Consider the following 25,892-nt stretch of genomic DNA (forward strand, 5'->3'; position numbering starts at 1 on the left):
TACACCATTATTATTGTCTATTGAAATTTGCATACAGTATTATATTTTTTTTCTCTCATCAAATAGTTTATTATTGCATATAATATATTCTTTTGACCAATTGGACTAAAATTTTCAAATGATTATATCCAAAATTTCTAATTTTGTGTGAAATAGCTAAACTTTTAAGGTTTGTCATAATTGGATCCAAAGGGTTATATTGAATTTGAAAAGTTAATAATAAATTACAATATAGTACCTAAAGTTTTATTTGATTAACAAAATAGTTTGTTAATTAAACTTTATATTCAAAAAGAAAATATATTTTATATTTATTTTTAATTAGAATATTATATTAAAAAATGTTTTTATTAATTGAAATTAATGAAATTATCTTTTAAATCAAGCCAAAAAATTTTATGTATCCAAATATAAGATATAAAAATAAATGCATGCCTTTTTACAAAGCAATTTTGAAAAAAATATATAATTGAAAATAATGTATCACATATGAATCGTAGAATCCATTAAATAAAATACACATATTAATTAGAATAAATTATATATTAGACACATTATCAATAAATCTTCATTTATAATTAGACAATAAATTAATTACAAATTTAAAAAAACTCAAGAAAACAACAACTATGGTAATCAATAATAAACAAAAGAATTATAAACATCCAAAATTTTATTTGCAAGTATTGCAAGGGTCTATAATCTTAAGGGTTCTGCCCAATCACACTATAATACAGAAACAACTAGGTCGAATAAAGTGTTGTTAGATATCAACCTGGTAGAAATTTTAATTACTAGGAATGTCAGCGCTTGCACTACGGAATTCATACAAATTGTGATTTGTAGTCTATTGGCTATTTTGGTGCTTCTCACCACATAAATTTTTGGATGTTTATAATTTTGTGATTTATTTTTCGTTCAACTCATTTTGATTTTATTAATTAGAATACTGGTTGTTTTCTTGAAATTTTAATTTTATAATTAATTTGTTGTCTAATTAAAATAAAAAAGAAATTTTAGTTGTAAATGAAGATTTATTAATAATGTGTCTAATATATAGTTTATTCTAATTAATATTTATATTTTATTTAATTGATACTACAATTCATATGAAATACATTCTTTTTAATTATATATTCTTTTTAAAATTGATTTGTAAAAGGGTATGAATTAACTTTTACATTTTATATTTAGATTTACAGATTTATTTGACTTAATTCAAAAGATAATTATGTAAATTTTTTAATTAATGAAAATATTTTTTAGTATAAAATTTTAATTAAACATAAAAATAAAATATATTTTTTTTAAAAAATAAAATATAAAATTAAATTAATAAAATATTTTATTAATCAAATAAAACTTAAGACATTATTTTGTAATTTATCATTAACTTTTCAAATTAAATTTAGCTCTCTTTGATACATTTGTGATAATACCTAAAGATAATTTTACACAAAATTAAAAGTTTTAAATATAATTGTGATTTAACGTGATGTTTGACATTTTTAATCTAGCTTACTTTTTTTTTCTTTATAATAAGAAAAATAAATTTTTTTTATCCACTTAATTTTCTGATTCTGACTCAATTTTCTGATTTCACCATAAGGAAATCCCAGCAACACCACTAACCATCTTCAACAGCAACACAAATCTCATAATCAAAACCATGGAAAAGGATTTAGTGAGAAAATCTATTTTAATTAAAAATTTTATTTCAAATAGAACCATTTTTATAGTTAAAAATTATTTTTAATTAAATAATTAATGCAACATTAGCGTAAAAAGCCTTCCTTTATTAATTGTGCATAACTATGAAATTTTATTTTATTACAAGTTTAATCTCAGACTCTAATTTAAAAATGCACGAAATCACAAGCACATTTTATAATTTTCTTATTTTTAAAAATATAATTACAAAAAGTAAATGAATAAAATATAAATAAAAATTAAATAACTAAAATATATAAAAGAATATGTAATTCATTACTATACTATTTACTATAATAAATTATAATGCCTGAAAATTCGATTTATAGATTGGGATTTGTAATTTGAGATAGTTAACTAGAAAAAAAAATCAATTATTTTAGCTGGAATTCAAATATTTAATAACTTTAGATGTTGATCCTCTCATAAATGATATTATTGTTATTGTTTTAATACCAAATTATTTTTTAAAATATATATTTTTTTCTCATTTTCATTCTTAACATTTTTAATAAAAATGCCTCAATGAATATATGCTTTTATATGCTTTAATTGATAAACAATTACAGTATTTTTATTATATAATATATAGTAGGTTTTTAATTTATACAGCACAATCAATATAATATGGAAATGATTATATTGTAAAATTTTTTTAATTTAAAGTATGCACATTCATGAGTTTGGGTGGTCGCGGTAATATATTTATACAAATATTATTAAATTTATATTATTAAATTTTTTTAAATTAATTGTTTGAACTTATATGTGATATAGAACTTATTTATTAAGTTTTTTTTATTATTTAAAATTAATAAAATATATGATGTGTAAAAAATAATGAATGTTAATTATCATCTAATAAGTGTATGATTTATAAATTTTTTTAATTATATAATTGTTTAAAATTTAATCTTTTTATATTTAGTTTTGAGTTCAAAAACATTTAATATCGTAAATGGTTGGCAGAGAAATAACACTATATTTAAAATTAAAAATAACATAAAAATCTTTTTTACCAATAGACATAATTATAAAATATATAAAAGAGTATCCTTGTGCATGATGTTTGCGGATGATATAGTTCTGATAGATGAGATACGAGAAGGAGTCAATAAAAAGCTAGAGTTTTGGAGAAGTACTCTAGAGTCAAATAGCTTTAAGTTAAGTAAAACGAAGATAGAATATATGCATTGTAAGTTCAGTGAAAGTCGAACTGGTGACAGGGAAAAAGTTAGTTTTGATGGAGTGGTACTATCCCAAAGTAATCACTTTAAATATCTCGGCTCAGCCCTTCAAGTAGATAGAGAATATGAGGAGGATGTTAGTTATAGGTTTAAAGCCAGATGGTTGAAGTAAAGACGTGCTACGAGAGTTTTATGTGATCGCAAAATTCCCAATAAGTTGAAAGGAAAATTTTACCGTATAGCCATACGACCGACCATGTTATATGGTACTGAAAGAGTCGTATGTGTCTAAGATAAGAGTTGCGAATATGAGAATGTTAAGATGGATGAGTGGCCATACTAGACTAAATAAAGTCATGATAAGAGTATTAGAAAAAATGTAGGAGTTGTGCCAATTGAGGATAAGTTGAGAGAAGGAAGATTGAAGTGATTTAGTCATGTGAAGCGTAAACATATGGAAGTTCCAGTTAGACAAGTAGAACAAATTAGGTTGAGGATATAAAGAAAAGAAGGGATAGACCTAAACTGACTTGGAGGAGAGTAGTAGAACATGACCTAGAATCATTACATAATTCCGAGGATTTAATCCAAAATCGTTTAGAATGGAAAAAAAGAAACCATATAGCCAACCTTAAATTTTTTGGATGAAAATTTAGTTGAGTTGAATTGAGTAGACATAATTATAAAATATTACTTTATCAAAATTCAAATCATGAAGCTTGCCCTTACAAACTATCCAAATAAAACTAGTGACTGAAACCACAGGTGACTCGCCAATCTGGCCAGCTGCCCCCCTCACCAATGCAAAACCGCGTGTCGTGCTAGATATTGGTTGGGCTGTCTGTCTTCTTTATTCCAACTGTCCACAGCTGAGCTCAGTGGACCTTCCTGCGTCCTTCCTTTTATTCTGCACTCACCTTCATTTGGTGGGTATAAATACAAACCTCAACGCATCCCATCTCCTCACTACTACCATTCTTCTTCTCTTAATTACTACTTGTTTCTTTCTATATATATCTCATTATTCGGGAAATATATTATGGCTTCACACAATTCATTACCCTTTTGTGCAATGTTGCCCTTGCTTCTTTCCATCTTCTCTTCCATGGCAGCCATTGCCTCTGGTAATTTCTACCGAGATTTTGACATCACATGGGGAGATGGTCGAGGTAAGATTCTCAACAATGGCGACCTTCTCACTTTGTCCCTTGACAAAGCCTCTGGGTCTGGATTTCAATCCAAGAATGAGTATATGTTTGGGAAGATTGATATGCAGCTCAAGCTTGTCCCTGGCAATTCCGCTGGCACTGTCACCGCTTATTATGTAAGTTTCGTTGTTGTTAAGGTTGCCTCAAAATTCCATGGTATATATGTTCTAGTGGCTAAATGTATGTACATTTGCAGCTATCCTCGAAAGGGTCTACTTGGGATGAGATAGACTTTGAGTTCTTGGGGAATTTGAGTGGAGACCCCTACATTCTTCACACTAACGTGTTTAGCCAAGGCAAAGGAAACAGAGAGCAGCAATTCTATCTATGGTTTGACCCAACTGCAGATTTTCACACCTATTCCATTCTTTGGAATCCCCAGCGCATCATGTAAGCATCCCAATATCAATCCAAACTACTTAATTTAACTTTCTTTTTGTAGTTTTGCATTCTGTGCTAAACAAACTTATCCAACTCTGTTTCAGATTCTCTGTCGATGGCACCCCAATTAGGGAATTTAAGAACTTGGAGAGCAATGGTGTTCCTTTCCCAAAGAATCAACCAATGAGGATTTATTCTAGCCTATGGAATGCTGATGATTGGGCTACAAGGGGTGGTCTGGTCAAGACAGACTGGACGCAAGCTCCTTTCACTGCTTCCTATAGGAATTTCAATGCCGATGCTTGTATATGGTCTAATGGGGCATCTTCTTGCAACTCAAATTCACCCTCCACTAGTAATGGATGGCTATCACAAGAATTGGACACAACAAGCCAGGAAAGGCTCCAATGGGTACAAAAAAATTACATGATCTATAACTACTGCACAGACAATAAAAGATTTCCCCAGGGACTCCCTCCAGAATGCAGCATCTCATAGAGAAGATTCGCCAATCAATACACAGATATTTTTGCTTTTTTACTTCTCCATTCTTTGATTCTTTGTTTGTGATATTCAATTCCTTTGTAATGATTGCAATACAATAACACTATCAAAATTTAAAGATTCTTATTTGTTTATCTACCTCGAATTTCTTACATTGTGCCAATTTCACAGGGCACAGTTTGATAGAAACCTCATTATTTATTCCAGATGAAATAACTGAAAAATTATAAGAATTGAATAGGGTGCTTGAAGTAAAACAAGGTGATTGCAGATAGGAACAAAAATTATAAGAATTGAATATGGAAATCACTTTCTATATTTGGTTCAATTGGCACTGACTAGATTCGAATAGAGATCTCATAGACAGTTCCAATGCCACAAGTTAAAAAAAAAAAATTCCAAAATAATATCTATGATTTAAATAACTATATATTTATTAGTATAATATGTCTTGATTGAGGAAGTTTATGTGTTTTCTCTCCCGCAACAAACTCATTAAGGATGCCATTAATCTTGATTGAACTGCTACCGGCTGGGTGCCCAGTTGACCCCCTTTGTTTCTCATCATCTTCTCTGCTCTTTTGGCATCATCATGTTTCCCAATAGTTGCATACAAATTTGAGAGCAGAATATACACCCCACTGTAAAATAGTCTCTCTGCTGCAACCTCGGCCAACTAGACTTCTCCTTGATTGCAACTAGCACTTAATAATGCTCTCCAAGCTACTAGTTCCTTAGAGGAACTGCTTGAAGTTGCCATTCTTTGGATTATTTATTTTTCTTCTTTGTAGGAACCATAATGTTCACTTAATTGGGCTTAATGATCTTATATGCATTACAACATTCTATCTAAAAACTCTTAAACACTAATTGGTCATTTCAAAATAACTACAAACAGACAGAATAGCTACGAATGTGACATCATGTTGCGTAAGCCCAGCCTCCTCCATCTCTAGAAACAACTGAAGGGCATCCTTTCCATCTCCTTGCATTGCCAAACCAGAAATCTAGACATTCCCATAAATTGTCTCTTAGGCATTCCATCAAACAATCTCTTAGCTAATCCAAATTCCCACGCCTTGCATATATATCAATGAGAATTGTGCTTGAGCGGATACCCAAAGACAGCCCTATTCTGTCCATCAAACTGCAAATCCGAAGTCCAGTATCCCAAGCACCTAATTGAGCACAAGCAAAAGGTATGCTTAAAAAGAAAGACCCTCATCCGGAACCATATCAATCAACTAACAACCTTGCAGAGTCGATATCACCCACTTTAGCATACCTAGCGATCATGGACTAGGAATTTCATCCAATGTGTATTTCCCCGCCTTCATCTTATTAAACCCACAGCACATTAAAATCAAAGAATTTATTAGGACATCTAAGATTTTTCTAGATAATTTTTATAATTAATAATTAATATAAGATAAAACCTATGAGGGACTAAAAATCCTTTATTTATAGCTTAAGACAAAATGAAGAAATTGAAAATAAAAATACAAATCCTCAATTAAAAAAAAGGGGGCAATCTATTCTATTTCTCTAAGGCTAAAGGCTAAAGGCTAAGCACACGCAGGAGCCTTAAAATCTTTAATGGTGACATAAACAAAGGAATCAGGAGCAATGGTGATCGGAGATGAAGAATCAACATAAATAGGCTTCATTTCAGGAATGCCTAAGGAGCTTGTCAGCTTCAATGGAGTTCCATTGAGTAGCACCACATCACTCTGAATATTCCCATCTTTAGGAGTCAAGTGATACTCTTCTCTTTTCTCTGTTCCTCCATAAATGTAATTCTTGAGCTTCCGACTGCTTGGATAGAGATTATCATCATTCTCAACGGTAACACTGAAGGTCGTTTGGTTTGACATGTTTATTAGAAGTAGAGAAATTCCAGGCTGCATTTGAAACAAATAAACTTATAAATCCTCAGACAGAATCAGGAAAACAAATTTAAAATCGCTACGACTATAAGATTACCTTATTCCTGGAACAGTGGGAATATGCTCGCAAATAAGGAGTAGTATCGTGAGTGGTAACCAGCACTTCCTTCCCCATCAAACGATGCCATAAAAGTGCACTAATATACAAGGAAATAAATCAATAAAAAAAAAAAGGGAATTAAGATTAGAAAGATCTAATGTACATAGAATAAAGTATGAGATATATATACCCATAATAATCAGGATTTGGTATGAATGATGTGGTATTAAGGAGGCCATAATTTCCACCAATAAGGGCTTGTCTGCAGAAAACTTTATGGTTGAATGTTGAAGTCATACCCAGTTGGTCTAAGTACCTATTTCACATATAAATTGGTGTTATATAACTATTAAAAATGAAAATGTCAAAAAAAAAAAATTATTAGAGAAATTAATAGTTCTAACCAAAATCCATTGGCAAAGGTATGCGAGACATCCTTGCCTCCACTGTTAAAAGCACCACCAGATTCCCCAACCCAAGGTCCTGCCCATGGAGCAAATTCGTTGATGCTAACTGAAAGGTCTCTGTATGTCTGTGCTACTTGGTCCAAGAAGTATGGATCCTGAACCTTATCAATCAGGGTTTTATCCACACCTGCACCAAGGTTGTAGATATGGTGGGTTACTCCTTGAATAACATTTGGTCCAGTGGCCTCAAAAAAGGTATTAAACCATTGTTGATCATAAAAACCAGCAGGGCCCAACACTGCTGGTCTTGTTTTAGGATCTGGGTACAATTTATCCACTAATTTCTTCAATACGATAATATCTTTACTGTATTGAACAGCATCCAGCCTTGCAGATACTCCTGATCCGCACAGTTCATTCCCTGATGATATAATATACAATTAATTAGCGTAGAAATATAGTACTAATTAAAAAAATTAAACTGAGATGTAAATTATTATTATTATTATTATTATTTAAAAAAAATTACCTAATTCATAAGAATCAATCTTGTGTCCCTGAAAAATAGTGTATTCCATAAGATCACGAGCATTTTTGGGATTCCAATTGCCTAACCATAGGTCTGAGTCATTGGACTTGTGCTTCCCAAACAGAGCATTCAACCCAAAAGTTAGTTTAACCCTGCAATCAAAATTTTAAACAGTTTTTTTTTTCAAATAAGAAAACAAAATTTTATAATTTTTTTTAATTGAAAAATAAAAGCTTCATACCCTGTCTGGTTGAAGAGTTTATTAAGTTGATTCCATCTATGCATGGGAAGTGATCCTCTAGTAAATCCAAACAAGCCAGTATCGTTTCTCTTGAAGTGAGGGAATTTCTTGACAGCATGTCCAACTTGATAAACAACTTGATCTTGCAATGACCCTCCAATTCTTATTCTCAAATTACCAAAAGCTGTAAATTTTAAGTCAGATCTTTGACACCAAAAAAAATCATAGATAAATACCAAAAAAAAAAAAAGCGTTTACCCCTGATAGCATTAGCCAAAATCTTATTGTTCAAATCCTGCAAGCATGCGATGCAATGTTTAGTAACAATATACCATTGAAAAGAGCAATTAATAGAAAAAACAATGAAAATAAATAAATACCAAATTAAGAATTCCAGCTTGGCCCCAAGGGCACTGTCCATAGTCACATTTAGTACTTGGCCACCAATCCAAAGTTGCACAAATAAAAGTATCATCTGTTTTGGCAACAGAGGTTACTCCTCTCACAGTAACCCTCACATCTTCAGCAGCTGCGAAGCACAAACAATATGACAGAAGAAAAATCGAAAGAGCAGAATATAATCTAAGCTTCACCATTGCCACTGATGGATATTAGATGCAAACACGACGGTATGACAGAAGAGAGAGAAATCGAAAGAGCAGAGAAGCAGAGAATAATGGAAAGAGCAATGGATGAATGAATACAACAATGGCCTGGATATATATACTGAAATTTGCTGTGACACCATGCAAATCTAAACTAACTACGTTGAAGAAATCTAAACCAACTAAAACTCTAAATTTCTTTCTGTCTTTTGGTGAATTGTGTATAATAATCTATGCAGGAAAGAAGTCTATATATAAATAGAGGTAGTAATTTATTTCTATCTTGTATATGTATTCATAAATTTATTTTTGCAGCTAAGACTAATTTATTTAATTTTCCTTGTAAATATATTCATAAATTTTATTTCTATATATTCTTACACCGTAATTAAGAGATAAATCATCCTCCAATTATATTTACGCGTTCTTACCGTAGGAGAAAATAAGATTAATATAATATTTATGTATTCTATTATGTTTAGATTTAAACTCTATTATTCGTGTTCAACCAATATTTAGATTTAAAAACTTTAATATTATTGAATTAAAACTCTATTATGTATTTTCTTTTTCTTTTCATTCGATTTGGATTCCAACTTTTAAAGGCAGATTCTAATATGAATGAACAAAGGATCTTAATTTTTTTAATATTAAAAAATTATACTAGATGAAATTCCAACATTAGATTCAAGGGTGAGCCAGAAAATCGAGTTATTGGGGAAAAAAATTATTTCACTCAATTTAGAAAAAAATATTGTGTATATATATATATATATATATATATATATATATATATATATATATATATATAAAATAATGTATGCAAATTTTTTATATATAACAAGAATATAATAAATATTAAAAAAATAATTTCATAAAACAAAATTCTTAAACTTATAATTATTTTAACGAAGATGTTTTTATCAATACTAGTTTTTTTCAAACCGTATATTGCATGTTTTCTGCACTCATTATATGTATCTGGAATTTAATATTTACATATATAATTTTTTATTAATTTTTTATGTAATATAATATAATATTGTTATAATATATTGATTGTTATTATTATGATAATAATATAATAATTTTTTATTTTCATGACATGTATATTGTATATGCACTTACAATTTTTAAATTAAGTTAATGACAATGAAAGCATATGTCACGACCCGATTTTACTGGTCAGTCACTAGGTTTTGGGTCAGCATAAAACCCTTAAAGTCCGTAATAAACTTTACTACTTCTGAACCTATGATCAAACTCAACTTCAAGATCCAACATGCTCAACAAAATGAAATGAAGTATTATAAATTAATTTGAGCTAACTTAATCCAATAACTATATCCGAAATCCAGAACTAGAGAAACCCAATGTACAAACCATTTAATACCATCAATTTTTATTAATTAATACAATATATATAAACACTAGTGTCACTGTGAAGTTCTTATGATTAAAAAAATAGAAAAATAAATAAATACAATAAAAACTATTAACTAAGAAACACCATAACCTGCGGAGAAAAATGTAGGTTAGACTCGAAAATTAACTTGCTTCTCATATAACCTGATAAAAATATTTGAACAGGAATAAGTGTTCGACACAAAGAGTTTAGATATTGATTATAGATGAAATTTCTATAACTATCTAAAACTATTGCAATCCTACCATGAAATGCATATTCATCACATATAATAAATAATTCATCTAATATTCGTATGAGTGGAGCTACTCACACACTAAGTATGTCACATCAATACATAAATATGGAAGCTGCTTCTGTCTACAGCTCTCTCAATCCAAATCCAACCAGCGAGCTTAACTCAAGCCAGACTTTCGCCTAAATCCAAGTGTGAGGGCCAGCGAGATCAACTCAAAGTCGTGTTTCACCCAGACTTTCCATAACCATAAAGATCGAATTCCAATAAGTCTAACTCAAGCCGCGACTACTTATCCAATCCATATCCATCATATATATATATAACACATGCACACACACAAAGCTCCAAATTATCCCTAGGGCAAAAAACACAAGTAATTATCAACAAATAAATATGTAACAATAAGAGTGCTCCTAATTTATTTAACTAAGTATGTAAATATATTTATAAAATGCATGAGCATACTAAAAATATATAAATAATATTGAAATTACAAAATATAATCAATATCCAATTCACAGACTGGTCGACTAGACTGTAACTGATCCGACTAGAAGGAAGAAGAATGGCCAACACTAATCACCTATACAGACATACTAACCTCTATCAAAAGATTGACAAAATTAACTAATTAATTTAAACTATATAAATAAGAATAAATCTTAAGGTCTTGTCGAAATTTAGGTAGAGTCTCCCCTATAACTGGACTTAACTCCTTGCAAGAAAACTCAATAACAATAATACATAGGGCCTCAGGACTATAACAATAATTATAATGCTTATCCGGAGCCTATAAAAAGCTTAATCTAAATCTAATCATCCAAACTCCAGTTCAGTTCCTATACTTCACAATTGTCCCATTAATTATCAAATACCTTCTAAAAATTCCAAAAATATTCCCGATGGTCCTTCACATCATCTTAAAGTTCATAAAATTTATTTCAATTATTTTTAACATGCCAGGAATATTTTATAAAATTAATAGGTGAAAAATTGCATAATTTGATTTCGGGATTATCTTTGCAAATTATGCTATCTGAAACACATTTTAAACATATGAAAAATGCTGGGAATGACTGTAAACATGGTTACCTTTTGGGACAGCCCGCCAAGTGCCCAAACTGGCCTGAAAACTTTGCCCAGAGTTCTACTGAGCTATCGCGGATCCTATCATACCTAAACGAAACTCATAAATTGTTAATAATTATTATATAATTATATTTAATTTATGGGCATCGAAAAATGTTGAAATCTCACTAAGCGATCTAGACTGTCTGATAATCGTCTTTTCCAAACAGTATCCGATCGGAGCTGGGTTAGTCCCATTGTGAAGGTCTTGACGTGTTGAGTTCAACAATGGTCTCGGATCGCTGATCTCACGGTCGGATCGTCAAGAAATTAGCCAGAAAGTTGCTGCCTAACCCACCTTTCTCTCTTTTCTCCCTTGCAAGAAAACACCATGGAATTCATCAAGGAAGGTCGAATCTTGAAGCTGGGCATGCGAGGAGCTTGTTGCTGGTCGGATCTTGGCCGTCCAATGTTGGGATTGGTCGGAAACATGTGGAAAAGGCTTTAGCGTTGCCCTCTCTTTTCCTTCACGTTCCTCGCTGCCCAAAAGCCATGGCCGCTGCAACTGGTTCTTCTGCATTCGTCGGAGACTGCTACAACTAGTTGGAACCCTCGCTAGAGGTGAAGACATGGACTTGCAGGAGAAAGGAAAGGGAGAAGGTAGGAGGAAGGAAAAATCATGAAGCAGGGAGTGGGGGGGGTACTGCGACTCGGTTTGAAATTAAATTAAATTAAATAATAACAAAATTAATTGTAAATACTGTAAGTAATGAATGGTAATTTGGGTAAAGCTAATGTTTCTCCTCTCCTTTCATACATTTATATATTATACAGATATGTAATAAAAAATGCATGCCCATTAATGCAATCCATGCATGCATACATTATTGCATTTTTACAAAATTATTTATCAATATATAATTATATTTAATATTATAGTGAGAATTTATTATTTTATGAATTATTTTCTTTTCTACACCATTATTATTGTCTATTGAAATTTGCATACAGTATTATATTTTTTTTCTCTCATCAAATAGTTTATTATTGCATATAATATATTCTTTTGACCAATTGGACTAAAAATTTCAAATGATTATATCCAAAATTTCTAATTTTGTGTGAAATAGCTAAACCTTTAAGATTTGTCATAATTGGATCCAAAGGGTTATATTGAATTTGAAAAGTTAATAATAAATTACAATATAGTACCTAAAGTTTTATTTGATTAACAAAATAGTTTGTTAATTAAACTTTACATTCAAAAAGAAAATATATTTTATATTTATTTTTAATTAGAATTTTATATTAAAAAATATTTTTATTAATTGAAATTAATGAAATTATCTTTTGAATCAAGCCAAAAAAATTTATGTATCCAAATATAAGATATAAAAATAAATGCATGCCTTTTTACAATGCAATTTTGAAAAAAATATGTAATTGAAAATAATGTATCACATATGAATTGTAGAATCCATTAAATAAAATACATATATTAATTAGAATAAATTATATATTAGACACATTATCTATAAATCTTCATTTATAATTAAAATCTTTTATTTTAATTAAACAATAAATTAATTACAAATTTAAAAAAACTCAAGAAAACAACAACTACACTAATCAATAATAAACAAAAAGTATTGCAAGGGTCTATAATCTTAAGGGTTCTGCCCAATCACACTATAATACAGAAACAACTATGTAACAACCCAGAATAATAATAAAAAAAAAAACAAACAAACAGAATCAGCAGACCCCCCCCCCTTCTCTCCCTCACGCATGTCTCTTTCTCTCATCTCTTCTCTCCCTTTCTCTACACTTTCCGACCAGTGAGGGGTCAACCACCACTGACCGGCGACCAAGCGATTTCGGACGACGCCGGCGAGCCACCAGCCGGCCGGTAGCACCGTCAGAAACGGCGGCAAGAGAGGGAGAAGAGAGAGAAAACGAGGGCACAGTGGGCAACAACTTTCCGGTGTGATTCCGGCTTCATCCGACGTCCGATCGAGGCGATTCAGGTGGCGTTGGAAAGCTTGTTCCGAGAGCTTTCTTTTGATACTAATTTTGCAGCAAATGGAGGTTGGATGAGTGAGATATGGAGGAGAGAAGTTTCGAATTTTTCAAGCTTTTTCGTCAAATCTAGGACGATCCGACCGTTGGATCGACGATCCGAGACCACCTATGGATTGAGGAAGAGGAGAGGAACATGATGGTATGATCGGATCCGGCAAATATCACCGGCGATCGGCGGCCAGCCACCGTGCGCGGTGGTTCCAGCGGTGGTGCCAGTGGGCTATGGAGATGATTCAACTTCTAGAGGCTTCCTCATAAATTTTTGGAATTTTTGAGACAGATAAACTTCGGATAAGACTATTTTCATTATTTCTCTGTCAGTGGAGCATAAATACAGTGTTTTTTAAATAGGAAAAATTGGAGAAAAATTCTAAGAAAAATATATGATGAAAGTAAAATTATTTGGAGATATTTTATGGTGTTTGTTGAATTTTTTGAGTGATTGTAGAATATTTTTGAAAAATATAGATGAATTTTAGTTAGATTTTTAGCATAGGGGCATATAAGATTATTTGAAATTTATGATATTTAAATTTTATATGATTGGTTGAAGCTTGAGGATGGAGGTTTAAATATGTGAATATTGAATTGGGTTGAATTAAGAATATCTTAGCTGTTGGAAACTTATGGAATTGAGTAAAAATTCTTGAATAAAATATTCATGGGTGATTAGAAAATTACAATTCATTTTGCAATAGCCTTATAATATTATTAAGGACCGCGGGACAAAATTTTAGAATTTTTAAAGCATGTTTGAGTGGATTTTTGCAAAATGTCAATTATAGGGACTAAAACGTAATTTTTAAGGTTTTGAGTATTGCTTGGTTTGGAGGGCCCAGGAGGGGCCATATAATGATGATGAGATATGAGTTGAATTTCGAAGTGTTATTTGAACCTTTTTGCAGGTTGGGTAGGTCCCAAGTATAGGGGAAACTTTGCCGGATTTCCGGCATAAATTAGGCTGTCTATTGCCTCTTTAGAGTTTTATTTTGACTTAGTACTAATAAATTTATAATTTAATTATTAGGTGATCGATGTCAGCTATTTTTCTGCATCCAGCAGCCACAATAGTCATCGGTGTACTGTGAGTAAAATATTAATTTTAATTATAATTTCGATATTATTATATGTTAAGCATGCCCATGCATCACTTATATGTATGTATCTATGTAGTTAAACTCTAAGCACGTTTTATGTTGCATTCATAACTGTTAAAGTGCCATAGATGTTGTTGTGGTAATTTGGAGCAGTGTGCGTGCGTTGGCGTACATGTGATGTGGTGTTGACTATGGATAGGACGGGTAGACACGGCTTGAGATCTTCGCTGGGACCCGATCCTTCGGGGTAGACACGGCTTGAGTTCTTCGTTGGGACCCCGATTTGGTTTATTAAGTGAAAGTCCGGCTTGAGTTCTTCGCTGGCACAGGTTGGATTTAAGAGAGCTGTATAGGGGATTAGCTCCCATATATTATGATTGATATTACTGGGTGTGTTAGTGCTCCAAATTACCTTTTTGATGTTATGATGTGAAATTATTGCTAATGTTGCATTTCACTCTACAGGGTGCATTAGTTTTAGATAGTTATAGAGATTATGGTTAAAATTGATATTTTACTCTCTGAGTCGAACGCCCACTCCTGTTCACCTATTTTTCCAGGCTACAGGAGGAGTTCTTTTACAGATCAACCTGCTTTACTCCTTGCAGGTTTAACGTCGGTTATTTAATTGTTTTATTATTTTTCAAAATTTGAAATCTAGAACTCCGCATGTGTTAGTAATAGTGTGAACCTTTTTAGAAACCGTGTTAATTTAAAATTTTGAGGTTAATAAATGGAGATTTGTGTGGTATTTAAATAATTTATAAGTGGTGATAACAGGGTTGAGCGAGGCTCCCCTTACTTCAGCTTTTTTTATGGTTATTGGGTTGGGTTGACTTGAATAAAAATATTTTATTTTATTTAATTTTATTTATATATTGGGCTTAAATTGTGGGCCTAGTTATGGGTTTGAGAATAGTAAGGCTTACTACGGGTCTCGGGAGCTTTATGCTGGCCCAGATCCTAGTGCCGGTCCGACCCATAGGTTGGGTCGTGACAAACTAGGTCGAATAAAGCATTGTTAGATATGAACCTGGCAGAAATTTTAATTACCAGGAATGTCAGCGCTTGCACTAGGGAATTCATACAAATTGTGATTTGTAGTCTATTGGCTATTTTGGTGCTTCTTACCACATTAATTTTTGGATGTTTATAATTTTGTGATTTATTTTTCGTTCAACTCATTTTGATTTTATTAATTAGAATACTGGTTGTTTTCTTAAAATTTTAATTTTATAATTAATTTGTTGTCTAATTAAAATAAAAAAGAAATTTTAGTTGTAAATGAAGATTTATTAATAATGTGTCTAATATATAGTTTATTCTAATTAATATGTATATTTTATTTAATTGATACTACAATTCATATGAAATACATTCTTTTTAATTATATATTCTTTTTAAAATTGATTTGTAAAAGGGTATGAATTAACTTTTACATTTTATATTTAGATTCATAGATTTATTTGACTTAATTCAAAAGATAATTATGTAAATTTTTTAATTAATGAAAATATTTTTTAGTATAAAATTTTAATTAAACATAAACATAAAATATATTTTTTTAAAAAAAATAAAATATAAAATTTAATCAATAAAATGTTTTATTAATCAAATAAAACTTCAGACATTATATTGTAATTTATCATTAACTTTTTAAATTAAATTTAACTCTCTTTGATACATTTGTGATAATACCTAAAGACAATTTTACACAAAATTAAAAGTTTTAAATATAATTGTGATTTAACGTGATGTTTGACATTTTTAATCTAGCTTACTTTTTTTTTTCTTTATAATTAAGAAAAATAAATTTTTTTTATCCACTTAATTTTCTGATTCTGACTCAATTTTCTGATTTCACCATGAGGAAATCCCAGCAACACCACTAACCATCTTCAACAGCAACCCAAATCTCATAATCAAAACCATGGAAAAGGATTTAGTGAGAAAATCTATTTTAATTAAAAATTTTATTTGTTAAAATTTTATTTCAAATGGAACCATTTTTATAGTTAAAAATTATTTTTAATTAAATAATTAATGCAACATTAGCGTAAAAAGCCTTCCTTTATTAATTGTGCATAACTATGAAATTTTATTTTATTACAAGTTTAATCTCAGACTCTAATTTAAAAATGCACGAAATCACAAGCACATTTTATAATTTTCTTATTTTTAAAAATATAATTACAAAAAGTAAATGAATAAAATATAAATAAAAATTAAATAACTAAAATATATAAAAGAATATGTAATTCATTACTATACTATTTACTATAATAAATTATAATGCCTGAAAATTCGATTTATAGATTGGGATTTGTAATTTGAGATAGTTAACTAGAAAAAAAAAATCAATTATTTTAGCTGGAATTCAAATATTTAATAATTTTAGATGTTGATCCTCTCATAAATGATATTATTGTTATTGTTTTAATACTAAATTATTTTTTAAAATATATATTTTTTCTCATTTTCATTCTTAACATTTTTAATAAAAATGCCTCAATGAATTTATGCTTTTATATGCTCTAATTGATAAACAATTACAGTATTTTTATTATATAATATATAGTAGATTTTTAATTTATACAGCACAATCAATATAATATGGAAATGATTATATTGTAAAATCTTTTTAATTTAAAGTATGCACATTCATGAGTTTGGGTGGTCGCGGTAATATATTTATACAAATATTATTAAATTTATATTATTTAATTTTTTTTAAATTAATTGTTTGAATTTATATGTGATATAGAACTTATTTATTAAATTTTTTTATTTAAAATTAATAAAATATATGGTGTATAAAAAAATAATGAATTAGAAAAAAAAGATAAGAGTAGTGTCAATTGAGAATAAATTGAAAGAAGAGATATTGAAGTGGTTTGGTTATTTGAAGCGTAGATATACGGAGTCTCCAGTTAGACAAGTAGAGTACTTTAGGTTGAGGATATAAAGAAAAGAAGGAATAGACCTAAATTAACTTGGAGAATAGTAGTACCTAAAAGTATTATTTAACCCAAAATCGTTTAGAATGAAGAAAAAGAAATAATGTAGCCGACGATAAAAATTTAGTTGAGTTGAATTGAGTAGATATAATTATAAAATATTAATTTATCAAAATTCAAATCATGAAGCTTGCCCTTACAAACTATCCAAATAAAACTAGTGACTGAAACCACAGGTGACTCACCAATCTGGCCAGCTGCCCCCCTCCCCAATGCAAAACCGCGTGTCGTGCTAGATATTTGTTGGGCTGTCTGTCTTCTTTATTCCAACTGTCCACAGCTGAGCTCAGTGGACCTTCCTGCGTCCTTCCTTTTACTCTGCACTCACCTTCATTTGGTGGGTATAAATACAAACCTCAACGCATCCCATCTCCTCACTACTACCATTCTTCTTCTCTTAATTACTACTTGTTTCTTTCTATATATATCTCATAATTCGGGAAATATATTATGGCTTCACACAATTCATTACCCTTTTGTGCAATGTTGCCCTTGCTTCTTTCCATCTTCTCTTCCATGGCAGCCATTGCCTCTGGTAATTTCTACCGAGATTTTGACATCACATGGGGAGATGGTCGAGGTAAGATTCTCAACAATGGCGACCTTCTCACTTTGTCCCTTGACAAAGCCTCTGGGTCTGGATTTCAATCCAAGAATGAGTATATGTTTGGGAAGATTGATATGCAGCTCAAGCTTGTCCCTGGCAATTCCGCTGGCACTGTCACCGCTTATTATGTAAGTTTCTTTGTTGTTAAGGTTGCCTCAAAATTCCATGGTATATATGTTCTAGTGGCTAAATGTATGTACATTTGCAGCTATCCTCGAAAGGGTCTACTTGGGATGAGATAGACTTTGAGTTCTTGGGGAATTTGAGTGGAGACCCCTACATTCTTCACACTAACGTGTTTAGCCAAGGCAAAGGAAACAAAGAGCAGCAATTCTATCTATGGTTTGACCCAACTGCAGATTTTCACACCTATTCCATTCTTTGGAATCCCCAGCGCATCATGTAAGCATCCCAATATCAATCCAAACTACTTAATTTAACTTTCTTTTTGTAGTTTTGCATTCTGTGCTAAACAAACTTATCCAACTCTGTTTCAGATTCTCTGTCGATGGCACCCCAATTAGGGAATTTAAGAACTTGGAGAGCAATGGTGTTCCTTTCCCAAAGAATCAACCAATGAGGATTTATTCTAGCCTATGGAATGCTGATGATTGGGCTACAAGGGGTGGTCTGGTCAAGACAGACTGGACGCAAGCTCCTTTCACTGCTTCCTATAGGAATTTCAATGCCGATGCTTGTATATGGTCTAATGGGGCATCTTCTTGCAACTCAAATTCACCCTCCACTAGTAATGGATGGCTATCACAAGAATTGGACACAACAAGCCAGGAAAGGCTCCAATGGGTACAAAAAAATTACATGATCTATAACTACTGCACAGACAATAAAAGATTTCCCCAGGGACTCCCTCCAGAATGCAGCATCTCATAGAGAAGATTCACCAATCAATACACAGATATTTTTGCTTTTTTACTTCTCCATTCTTTGATTCTTTGTTTGTGATATTCAATTCCTTTGTAATGATTGCAATACAATAACACTATCAAAATTTAAAGATTCTTATTTGTTTATCTACCTCGAATTTCTTACATTGTGCCAATTACACAGGGCACAGTTTGATAGAAACCTCATTATTTATTCCAGATGAAATAACTGAAAAATTATAAGAATTGAATAGGGTGCTTGAAGTAAAACAAGGTGATTGCAGATAGGAACAAAAATTATAAGAATTGAATATGGAAATCACTTTCTATATTTGGTTCAATTGGGACTGACTAGATTCGAATAAAGATCTCGTAGACAGTTCCAATGCCACGAAGTTAAAAAAAAAAATTCCAAAATAATATCTATGATTTAAATAACTATATATTTATTAGTATAATATGTCTTGATTGAGGAAGTTTATGTGTTTTCTCTCCAGCAACAAACTCATTAAGGATGCCATTAATCTTGATTGAACTGCTACCAGCTGGGTGCCCAGTTGACCCCCTTTGTTTCTCATCATCTTCTCTACTCTTTTGGCATCATCATGTTTCCCAATAGTTGCATACAAATTTGAGAGCAGAATATACACCCCACTGTAAAATAGTCTCTCTGCTGCAACCTCGGCCAACTAGACTTCTCCTTGATTGCAACTAGCACTTAATAATGCTCTCCAAGCTACTAGTTCCTTAGAGGAACTGCTTGAAGTTGGCATTCTTTGGATTATTTATTTTTCTTCTTTCTAGGAACCATAAGGTTCACTCAATTGGGCTTAATAATCTTATATGCATTACAACATTCTATCTAAAAACTCTTAAACACTAATTGGTCATTTCAAAATAACTACAAACAGACAGAATAGCTACGAATGTGACATCATGTTGCGTAAGCCCAGCCTCCTCCATCTCTAGAAACAACTGAAGGGCATCCTTTCCATCTCCTTGCATTGCCAAACCAGAAATCTAGACATTCCCATAAATTGTCTCTTAGGCATTCCATCAAACAATCTCTTAGCTAATCCAAATTCCCACGCCTTGCATATATATCAATGAGACTTGTGCTTGAGCGGATACCCAAAGACAGCCCTATTCTGTCCATCAAACTGTAAATCCGAAGTCCAGTATCCCAAGCACCTAATTGAGCACAAGCAAAAGGTATGCTTAAAAAGAAAGACCCTCATCCGGAACCATATCAATCAACTAACAACCTTGCAGAGTCGATATCACCCACTTTAGCATACCTAGCGATCATGGACTAGGAATTTCATCCAATGTGTATTTCCCCGCCTTCATCTTATTAAACCCACAGCACATTAAAATCAAAGAATTTATTAGGACATCTAAGATTTTTCTAGATAATTTTTATAATTAATAATTAATATAAGATAAAACCTATGAGGGACATTTTTATAAAATGTCCTTCAGCGAAAACAATTAGAGACTAAAAATCCTTTATTTATAGCTTAAGAGAAAATGAAGAAATTGAAACTAAAAATACAAATCCTCAATTAAAAAAAAGGGGGCAATCTATTCTATTTCTCTAAGGCTAAAGGCTAAGCACACGCAGGAGCCTTAAAATCTTTAATGGTGACATAAACAAAGGAATCAGGAGCAATGGTGATCGGAGATGAAGAATCAACATAAATAGGCTTCATTTCAGGAATGTCTAAGGAGCTTGTAAGCTTCAATGGAGTTCCATTGAGTAGCACCACATCACTCTGAATATTCCCATCTTTAGGAGTCAAGTGATACTCTTCTCTTTTCTCTGTTCCTCCATAAATATAATTCTTGAGCTTCCGACTGCTTGGATAGAGATTATCATCATTCTCAACGGTAACACTGAAGGTCGTTTGGTTTGACATGTTTATTAGAAGTAGAGAAATTCCAGGCTGCATTTAAAACAAATAAACTTATAAATCCTCAGACAGAATCAGGAAAACAAATTTGAAATCGCTACGACTATAAGATTACCTTATTCCTGGAACAGTGGGAATATGCTCGCAAATAAGGAGTAGTATCGTGAGTGGTAACCAGCACTTCCTTCCCCATCAAACGATGCCATAAAAGTGCACTAATATACAAGGAAATAAATCAATAAAAAAAAAGGGAATTAAGATTAGAAAGATCTAATGTACATAGAATAAAGTATGAGATATATATACCCATAATAATCAGGATTTGGTATGAATGATGTGGTATTAAGGAGGCCATAATTTCCACCAATAAGGGCTTGTCTGCAGAAAACTTTATGGTTGAATGTTGAAGTCATACCCAGTTGGTCTAAGTACCTATTTCACATATAAATTGGTGTTATATAACTATTAAAAATGAAAATGTCAAAAAAAAATTATTAGAGAAATTAATAGTTCTAACCAAAATCCATTGGCAAAGGTATGCGAGACATCCTTGCCTCCACTGTTAAAAGCACCACCAGATTCCCCAACCCAAGGTCCTGCCCATGGAGCAAATTCGTTGATGCTAACTGAAAGGTCTCTGTATGTCTGTGCTACTTGGTCCAAGAAGTATGGATCCTGAACCTTATCAATCAGGGTTTTATCCACACCTGGACCAAGGTTGTAGATATGGTGGGTTACTCCTTGAATAACATTTGGTCCAGTGGCCTCAAAAAAGGTATTAAACCATTGTTGATCATAAAAACCAGCAGGGCCCAACACTGCTGGTCTTGTTTTAGGATCTGGGTACAATTTATCCACTAATTTCTTCAATACGATAATATCTTTACTGTATTGAACAGCATCCAGCCTTGCAGATACTCCTGATGCGCACAGTTCATTCCCTGATGATATAATATACAATTAATTAGCGTAGAAATATAGTACTAATTAAAAAAATTAAACTGAGATGTAAATTATTATTATTATTATTATTTAAAAAAAAATTACCTAATTCATAAGAATCAATCTTGTGTCCCTGAAAAATAGTGTATTCCATAAGATCACGAGCATTTTTGGGATTCCAATTGCCTAACCATAGGTCTGAGTCACTGGACTTGTGCTTCCCAAACAGAGCATTCAACCCAAAAGTTAGTTTAACCCTGCAATCAAAATTTTAAACAGTTTTTTTTTTTTTTTTTTCAAATAATAAAACAAAATTTTATAATTTTTTTTAATTGAAAAATAAAAGCTTCATACCCTGTCTGGTTGAAGAGTTTATTAAGTTGATTCCATCTATGCATGGGAAGTGATCCTCTAGTAAATCCAAACAAGCCAGTATCGTTTCTCTTGAAGTGAGGGAATTTCTTGACAGCATGTCCAACTTGATAAACAACTTGATCTTGCAATGACCCTCCAATTCTTATTCTCAAATTACCAAAAGCTGTAAATTTTAAGTCAGATCTTTTTGACACCAAAAAAAAATCATAGATAAATACCAAAAAAAAAAAAAAAAAAAAAAGCGTTTACCCCTGATAGCATTAGCCAAAATCTTGTTGTTCAAATCCTGCAAGCATGCGATGCAATCTTTAGTAACAATGTACCATTGAAAAGAGCAATTAATAGAAAAAACAATGAAAATAAATAAATACCAAATTAAGAATTCCAGCTTGGCCCCAAGGGCACTGTCCATAGTCACATTTAGTACTTGGCCACCAATCCAAAGTTGCACAAATAAAAGTATCATCTGTTTTGGCAACAGAGGTTACTCCTCTCACAGTAACCCTCACATCTTCAGCAGCTGCAAAGCACAAAAAATATGACAGAAGAAAAATCGAAAGAGCAGAGAATGATCTAAGCTTAACCGTCGCCATTGATGTATATTAGATACAAACACGATAATATGACAGAATAGAGAGAAATCGAAAGAGCAGGGAATAATGGAAGGAGCAATGGATGAATGAATACAACAATGGCTTGGATATATATACTGAAATTTGTGGTGACACCAAACAAATCTAAACTAACTACGTTGAAGAAATCTAAACAAACTAAAACTCTAAATTTCTTTCTGTCTTTTGGTGAATTGTGTATAATAATCTATGCAGGAAAGAAGTCTATATATAAATAGAGGTAGTAATTTATTTTATCTTGTATATGTATTCATAAATTTATTTTTACAGCTAAGACTAATTTATTTATTTTTCCTTGTAAATATATTCATAAATTTTATTTCTATATATTCTCTTACCGTAATTAAGAGATAAATAATCCTCCAATTATATTTACGCATTCTTACCGTAGGAGATAATAAGATTAATATATTTATGTATTCTATTATGTTTAGATTTAAACTCTAATATTCGCATTCAATTTCAAAACTTTAATATTATTGAATTAAAACTCTATCATGATTAGCTGGATATTTTCTTTCTTTTTTTCATTTGATTTTAATTGGGATTCTAACTTTTAAAGGTTAATTTCAATATGAATGGAACAAAGCAATTAAAAAGTAAATCCAATCTTCGATTTTAAGTCAATGTTTAGTATGATGCATATAATTGTAATTATATTATATATTTCATTACTTTATTTGATAATATAAAAGAATTTAATGTAATAAAATAGTAATTACGTTACTGTATTTAATTACACTTTAAGTAACGTAATAAAATTAGATATAATCATAATTACTTGTTTTAATATTTTTTTATTTATTGTCAACACTAATACCATCTTCACTTCTTATCTTCACTATTATCATTACCACCTAATCGCTGCCACACCATTTGATCACTGCTACTAACATGCACCACCACCCAATTGTCATTGGCTAAGAACCACTATAGCCGCCACCAATATCAATACCATCACCACCCCTACTTAGCGACCACCATCCACAAACGAAGACACACTTCACACTTCTGTGTGTGATTTTCTTCTCTTTCTTCTATATCTAATAAAGACAAAAACTTAGCTATTTATAAAGTTATGATACCTTTTGACCAATAGTTACACCACTTCATATATATAACTATTAAGAAGAGTTACATCTTTATATGCAATTATATTTTTTGGTAATATATATGACTTTTCAAGTGACCATTATTAGTACTAATTTTAAGTCTAATGGATCTAGGTTGATCTACATAGGTGGGTGACCAAAATCATATTATTAACATAACTAGTAACTATTGTTATTGCCGTCACTACAACCACTTAACTGTCGCCACCACCATTACCATCACCACCACTTTGACCACCGCTATCACTATTACCACTACCACCATTTATGTCACGACCCAAATTATGGGCTAGACCAACACTAAGACTTGAGTCAATATAAGGCCCCCAAAGCCCATAGTAAAGTTCTAACCCAAATATGAAGTCCATACTCTAAGTCTCAATTCAAGAAACTAATTGGATAGAATCCGACCATAACCTAAACTATCCAATGGGTAGTTCTTGACTCACCCAACCTATAATCACAAAATATATCTATTTGGGGAGCTCAGCTCACCCTCATAATTTCAACACAGCAATTTAATTAAATGAGAGCTCAGCTCCCTCATCCAAGGTATAAATTCATCCCATTCAATCACACATGTATAAATATAGGTTTACAATTTCAAAAAAATAATCTTTTAAAGTTCCACGCCAAATATAATATTCCTAGCACATGCGGAATCTAGATTTTTAATTAATACTATGAAATACTGATATTTGCTATTAGTAGACCTGCAAGGAAACAGGTTAATCACAAAAGAAAGAGAACCTCTTGTAACCTGAAAAAATAAGGTGAACAGGAGTGAGCGTTCAACTCATAGAGTAAGATATTGATTTTAAATACAATTTATATAACTATCTAGGGCTAATGCATGCCTAAGGATGAAATATAGCATATATAAACAAATTCAACCAAATTCAAATAATATTCGCACAAAGAATAATTTGGAGCTCTCACATACCCGTGTGTCATATCAATAAAAAATATATATATAGAAGTTGATCCTCTACACAACTCTTTTTATTCCAACCTCTGCCAGCGAGATCAACTCAAGTCAGATTTTCTCTTAATAATCCAAATGTGGGGGTCAGCGAGATCAACTCAAAGCTGTACTCACCTCGACTTACTACAAAAATGACTAGGCCCCAAGCGAGACTAGCTCAAGCTGATCTGCCCATCCTACCCATATCCAGTATCACACCTCACGCACATAGCTCCAAATTACCCTAAAGCGACATCCACATCAATTTCATCAAATAATAATGTAATACAAAGCGTTCCTATAATAGCTATTTATATATAATTATAAGTGAATGCATGAGCATGCCTTGTACGTATAATAATATTAAAATTATAAATAAAATTAATATCTACTCACAGTACACCGAGAATCACTGTGGCGGCTGAGTGAAAGAAGAATGCCAATTCTGATCACCTAAATAATTGTATTAATGAATTCATCAGTATCAACACAAAATAATTATTTCAAAATTTGGGGTGTTACATTCTTTACCCCTTACAGAAAATTTATCCTCGAATTTTATACAAGGCAGAATAAAAACAAAGAATTACATATTAAATAAGTACGAATACTTACTACGCATATTCCGCTCTGACTCCTAAGTACATTTCTCCACAAATTGGCTCCTCCACAAGACTTTAACTATAGGGATCTGTTTTGACTGAAGCTATCTCATCTAATAGTCCACTATGGCTACTAGCTACTCCTCGAAGGTTAAATCCTCATTTAACTCTAATG

At 31.4% G+C, this 25,892-nt stretch overlaps 4 protein-coding genes and 2 pseudogenes across 4 annotated transcripts; 2 read left to right on the plus strand and 4 right to left on the minus strand.

Moving 5' to 3' along the window:
* Positions 1 to 3,854: 3,854 nt before the first annotated feature.
* LOC131174134 (probable xyloglucan endotransglucosylase/hydrolase protein 23) lies at positions 3,855 to 5,124 on the plus strand. Its single transcript, XM_058137218.1, has 3 exons — positions 3,855 to 4,221; positions 4,302 to 4,495; positions 4,591 to 5,124. The coding sequence occupies exons 1-3, from the start codon at positions 3,937 to 3,939 to the stop codon at positions 4,982 to 4,984; spliced, it is 873 nt and encodes a 290-aa protein (XP_057993201.1). The 5' UTR covers positions 3,855 to 3,936; the 3' UTR covers positions 4,985 to 5,124.
* A 291-nt stretch (positions 5,125 to 5,415) lies between these two features.
* LOC131177957 (pentatricopeptide repeat-containing protein At1g08070, chloroplastic-like) lies at positions 5,416 to 6,327 on the minus strand (annotated as a pseudogene).
* Positions 6,328 to 6,555: 228 nt separating this feature from the next.
* Positions 6,556 to 8,749, minus strand: LOC110646179 (heparanase-like protein 2). The gene is made up of 8 exons (XM_021799540.2): positions 8,534 to 8,749; positions 8,412 to 8,448; positions 8,154 to 8,337; positions 7,913 to 8,064; positions 7,381 to 7,804; positions 7,167 to 7,292; positions 6,974 to 7,073; positions 6,556 to 6,891 (listed from the first exon to the last, which is right to left on the minus strand). Exons 1-8 carry the CDS (start codon positions 8,747 to 8,749, stop codon positions 6,556 to 6,558), a joined length of 1,575 nt encoding a protein of 524 aa, XP_021655232.2.
* A 9,350-nt stretch (positions 8,750 to 18,099) lies between these two features.
* On the plus strand, positions 18,100 to 19,316 carry LOC131174135 (probable xyloglucan endotransglucosylase/hydrolase protein 23). Its single transcript, XM_058137223.1, has 3 exons — positions 18,100 to 18,421; positions 18,502 to 18,695; positions 18,791 to 19,316. The coding sequence occupies exons 1-3, from the start codon at positions 18,137 to 18,139 to the stop codon at positions 19,182 to 19,184; spliced, it is 873 nt and encodes a 290-aa protein (XP_057993206.1). The 5' UTR covers positions 18,100 to 18,136; the 3' UTR covers positions 19,185 to 19,316.
* A 299-nt stretch (positions 19,317 to 19,615) lies between these two features.
* Positions 19,616 to 20,639, minus strand: LOC131177959 (pentatricopeptide repeat-containing protein At4g21065-like; annotated as a pseudogene).
* Positions 20,640 to 20,689: 50 nt separating this feature from the next.
* LOC131177960 (heparanase-like protein 2) lies at positions 20,690 to 24,519 on the minus strand. The gene is made up of 9 exons (XM_058143141.1): positions 24,369 to 24,519; positions 22,779 to 22,927; positions 22,657 to 22,693; positions 22,387 to 22,570; positions 22,138 to 22,289; positions 21,608 to 22,031; positions 21,397 to 21,522; positions 21,206 to 21,305; positions 20,690 to 21,123 (listed from the first exon to the last, which is right to left on the minus strand). The coding sequence occupies exons 1-9, from the start codon at positions 24,517 to 24,519 to the stop codon at positions 20,788 to 20,790; spliced, it is 1,659 nt and encodes a 552-aa protein (XP_057999124.1). The 3' UTR covers positions 20,690 to 20,787.
* Between the last annotated feature and the right edge of the window lie 1,373 nt (positions 24,520 to 25,892).

This window comes from Hevea brasiliensis, chromosome 2 (genome assembly GCF_030052815.1).
Source record: "Hevea brasiliensis isolate MT/VB/25A 57/8 chromosome 2, ASM3005281v1, whole genome shotgun sequence".
NCBI lineage: Eukaryota > Viridiplantae > Streptophyta > Magnoliopsida > Malpighiales > Euphorbiaceae > Hevea > Hevea brasiliensis.

Excerpts from the sequence above, each read along its gene's own strand:
- LOC131174134 (XM_058137218.1), top strand. The coding sequence starts at position 3,937 with ATGGCTTCACACAATTCATTACCCTTTTGTGCAATGTTGCCCTTGCTT. Across the intron at positions 4,222-4,301 it reads GCACTGTCACCGCTTATTAT|CTATCCTCGAAAGGGTCTAC; the intron begins GTAAGTTTCGTT and ends GTACATTTGCAG. Across the intron at positions 4,496-4,590 it reads TGGAATCCCCAGCGCATCAT|ATTCTCTGTCGATGGCACCC; the intron begins GTAAGCATCCCA and ends ACTCTGTTTCAG.
- LOC110646179 (XM_021799540.2), bottom strand. The coding sequence starts at position 8,749 with ATGGTGAAGCTTAGATTATATTCTGCTCTTTCGATTTTTCTTCTGTCA. Across the intron at positions 8,065-8,153 it reads AAACTCTTCAACCAGACAGG|GGTTAAACTAACTTTTGGGT; the intron begins GTATGAAGCTTT and ends TTTTGATTGCAG. Across the intron at positions 6,892-6,973 it reads CCCACTGTTCCAGGAATAAG|CCTGGAATTTCTCTACTTCT; the intron begins GTAATCTTATAG and ends TTTCAAATGCAG.
- LOC131174135 (XM_058137223.1), top strand. The coding sequence starts at position 18,137 with ATGGCTTCACACAATTCATTACCCTTTTGTGCAATGTTGCCCTTGCTT. Across the intron at positions 18,422-18,501 it reads GCACTGTCACCGCTTATTAT|CTATCCTCGAAAGGGTCTAC; the intron begins GTAAGTTTCTTT and ends GTACATTTGCAG. Across the intron at positions 18,696-18,790 it reads TGGAATCCCCAGCGCATCAT|ATTCTCTGTCGATGGCACCC; the intron begins GTAAGCATCCCA and ends ACTCTGTTTCAG.
- LOC131177960 (XM_058143141.1), bottom strand. The coding sequence starts at position 24,519 with ATGGACTTCATATTTGGGTTAGAACTTTACTATGGGCTTTGGGGGCCT. Across the intron at positions 22,290-22,386 it reads AAACTCTTCAACCAGACAGG|GGTTAAACTAACTTTTGGGT; the intron begins GTATGAAGCTTT and ends TTTTGATTGCAG. Across the intron at positions 21,523-21,607 it reads ACCTTTGCCAATGGATTTTG|GTACTTAGACCAACTGGGTA; the intron begins GTTAGAACTATT and ends TATGTGAAATAG.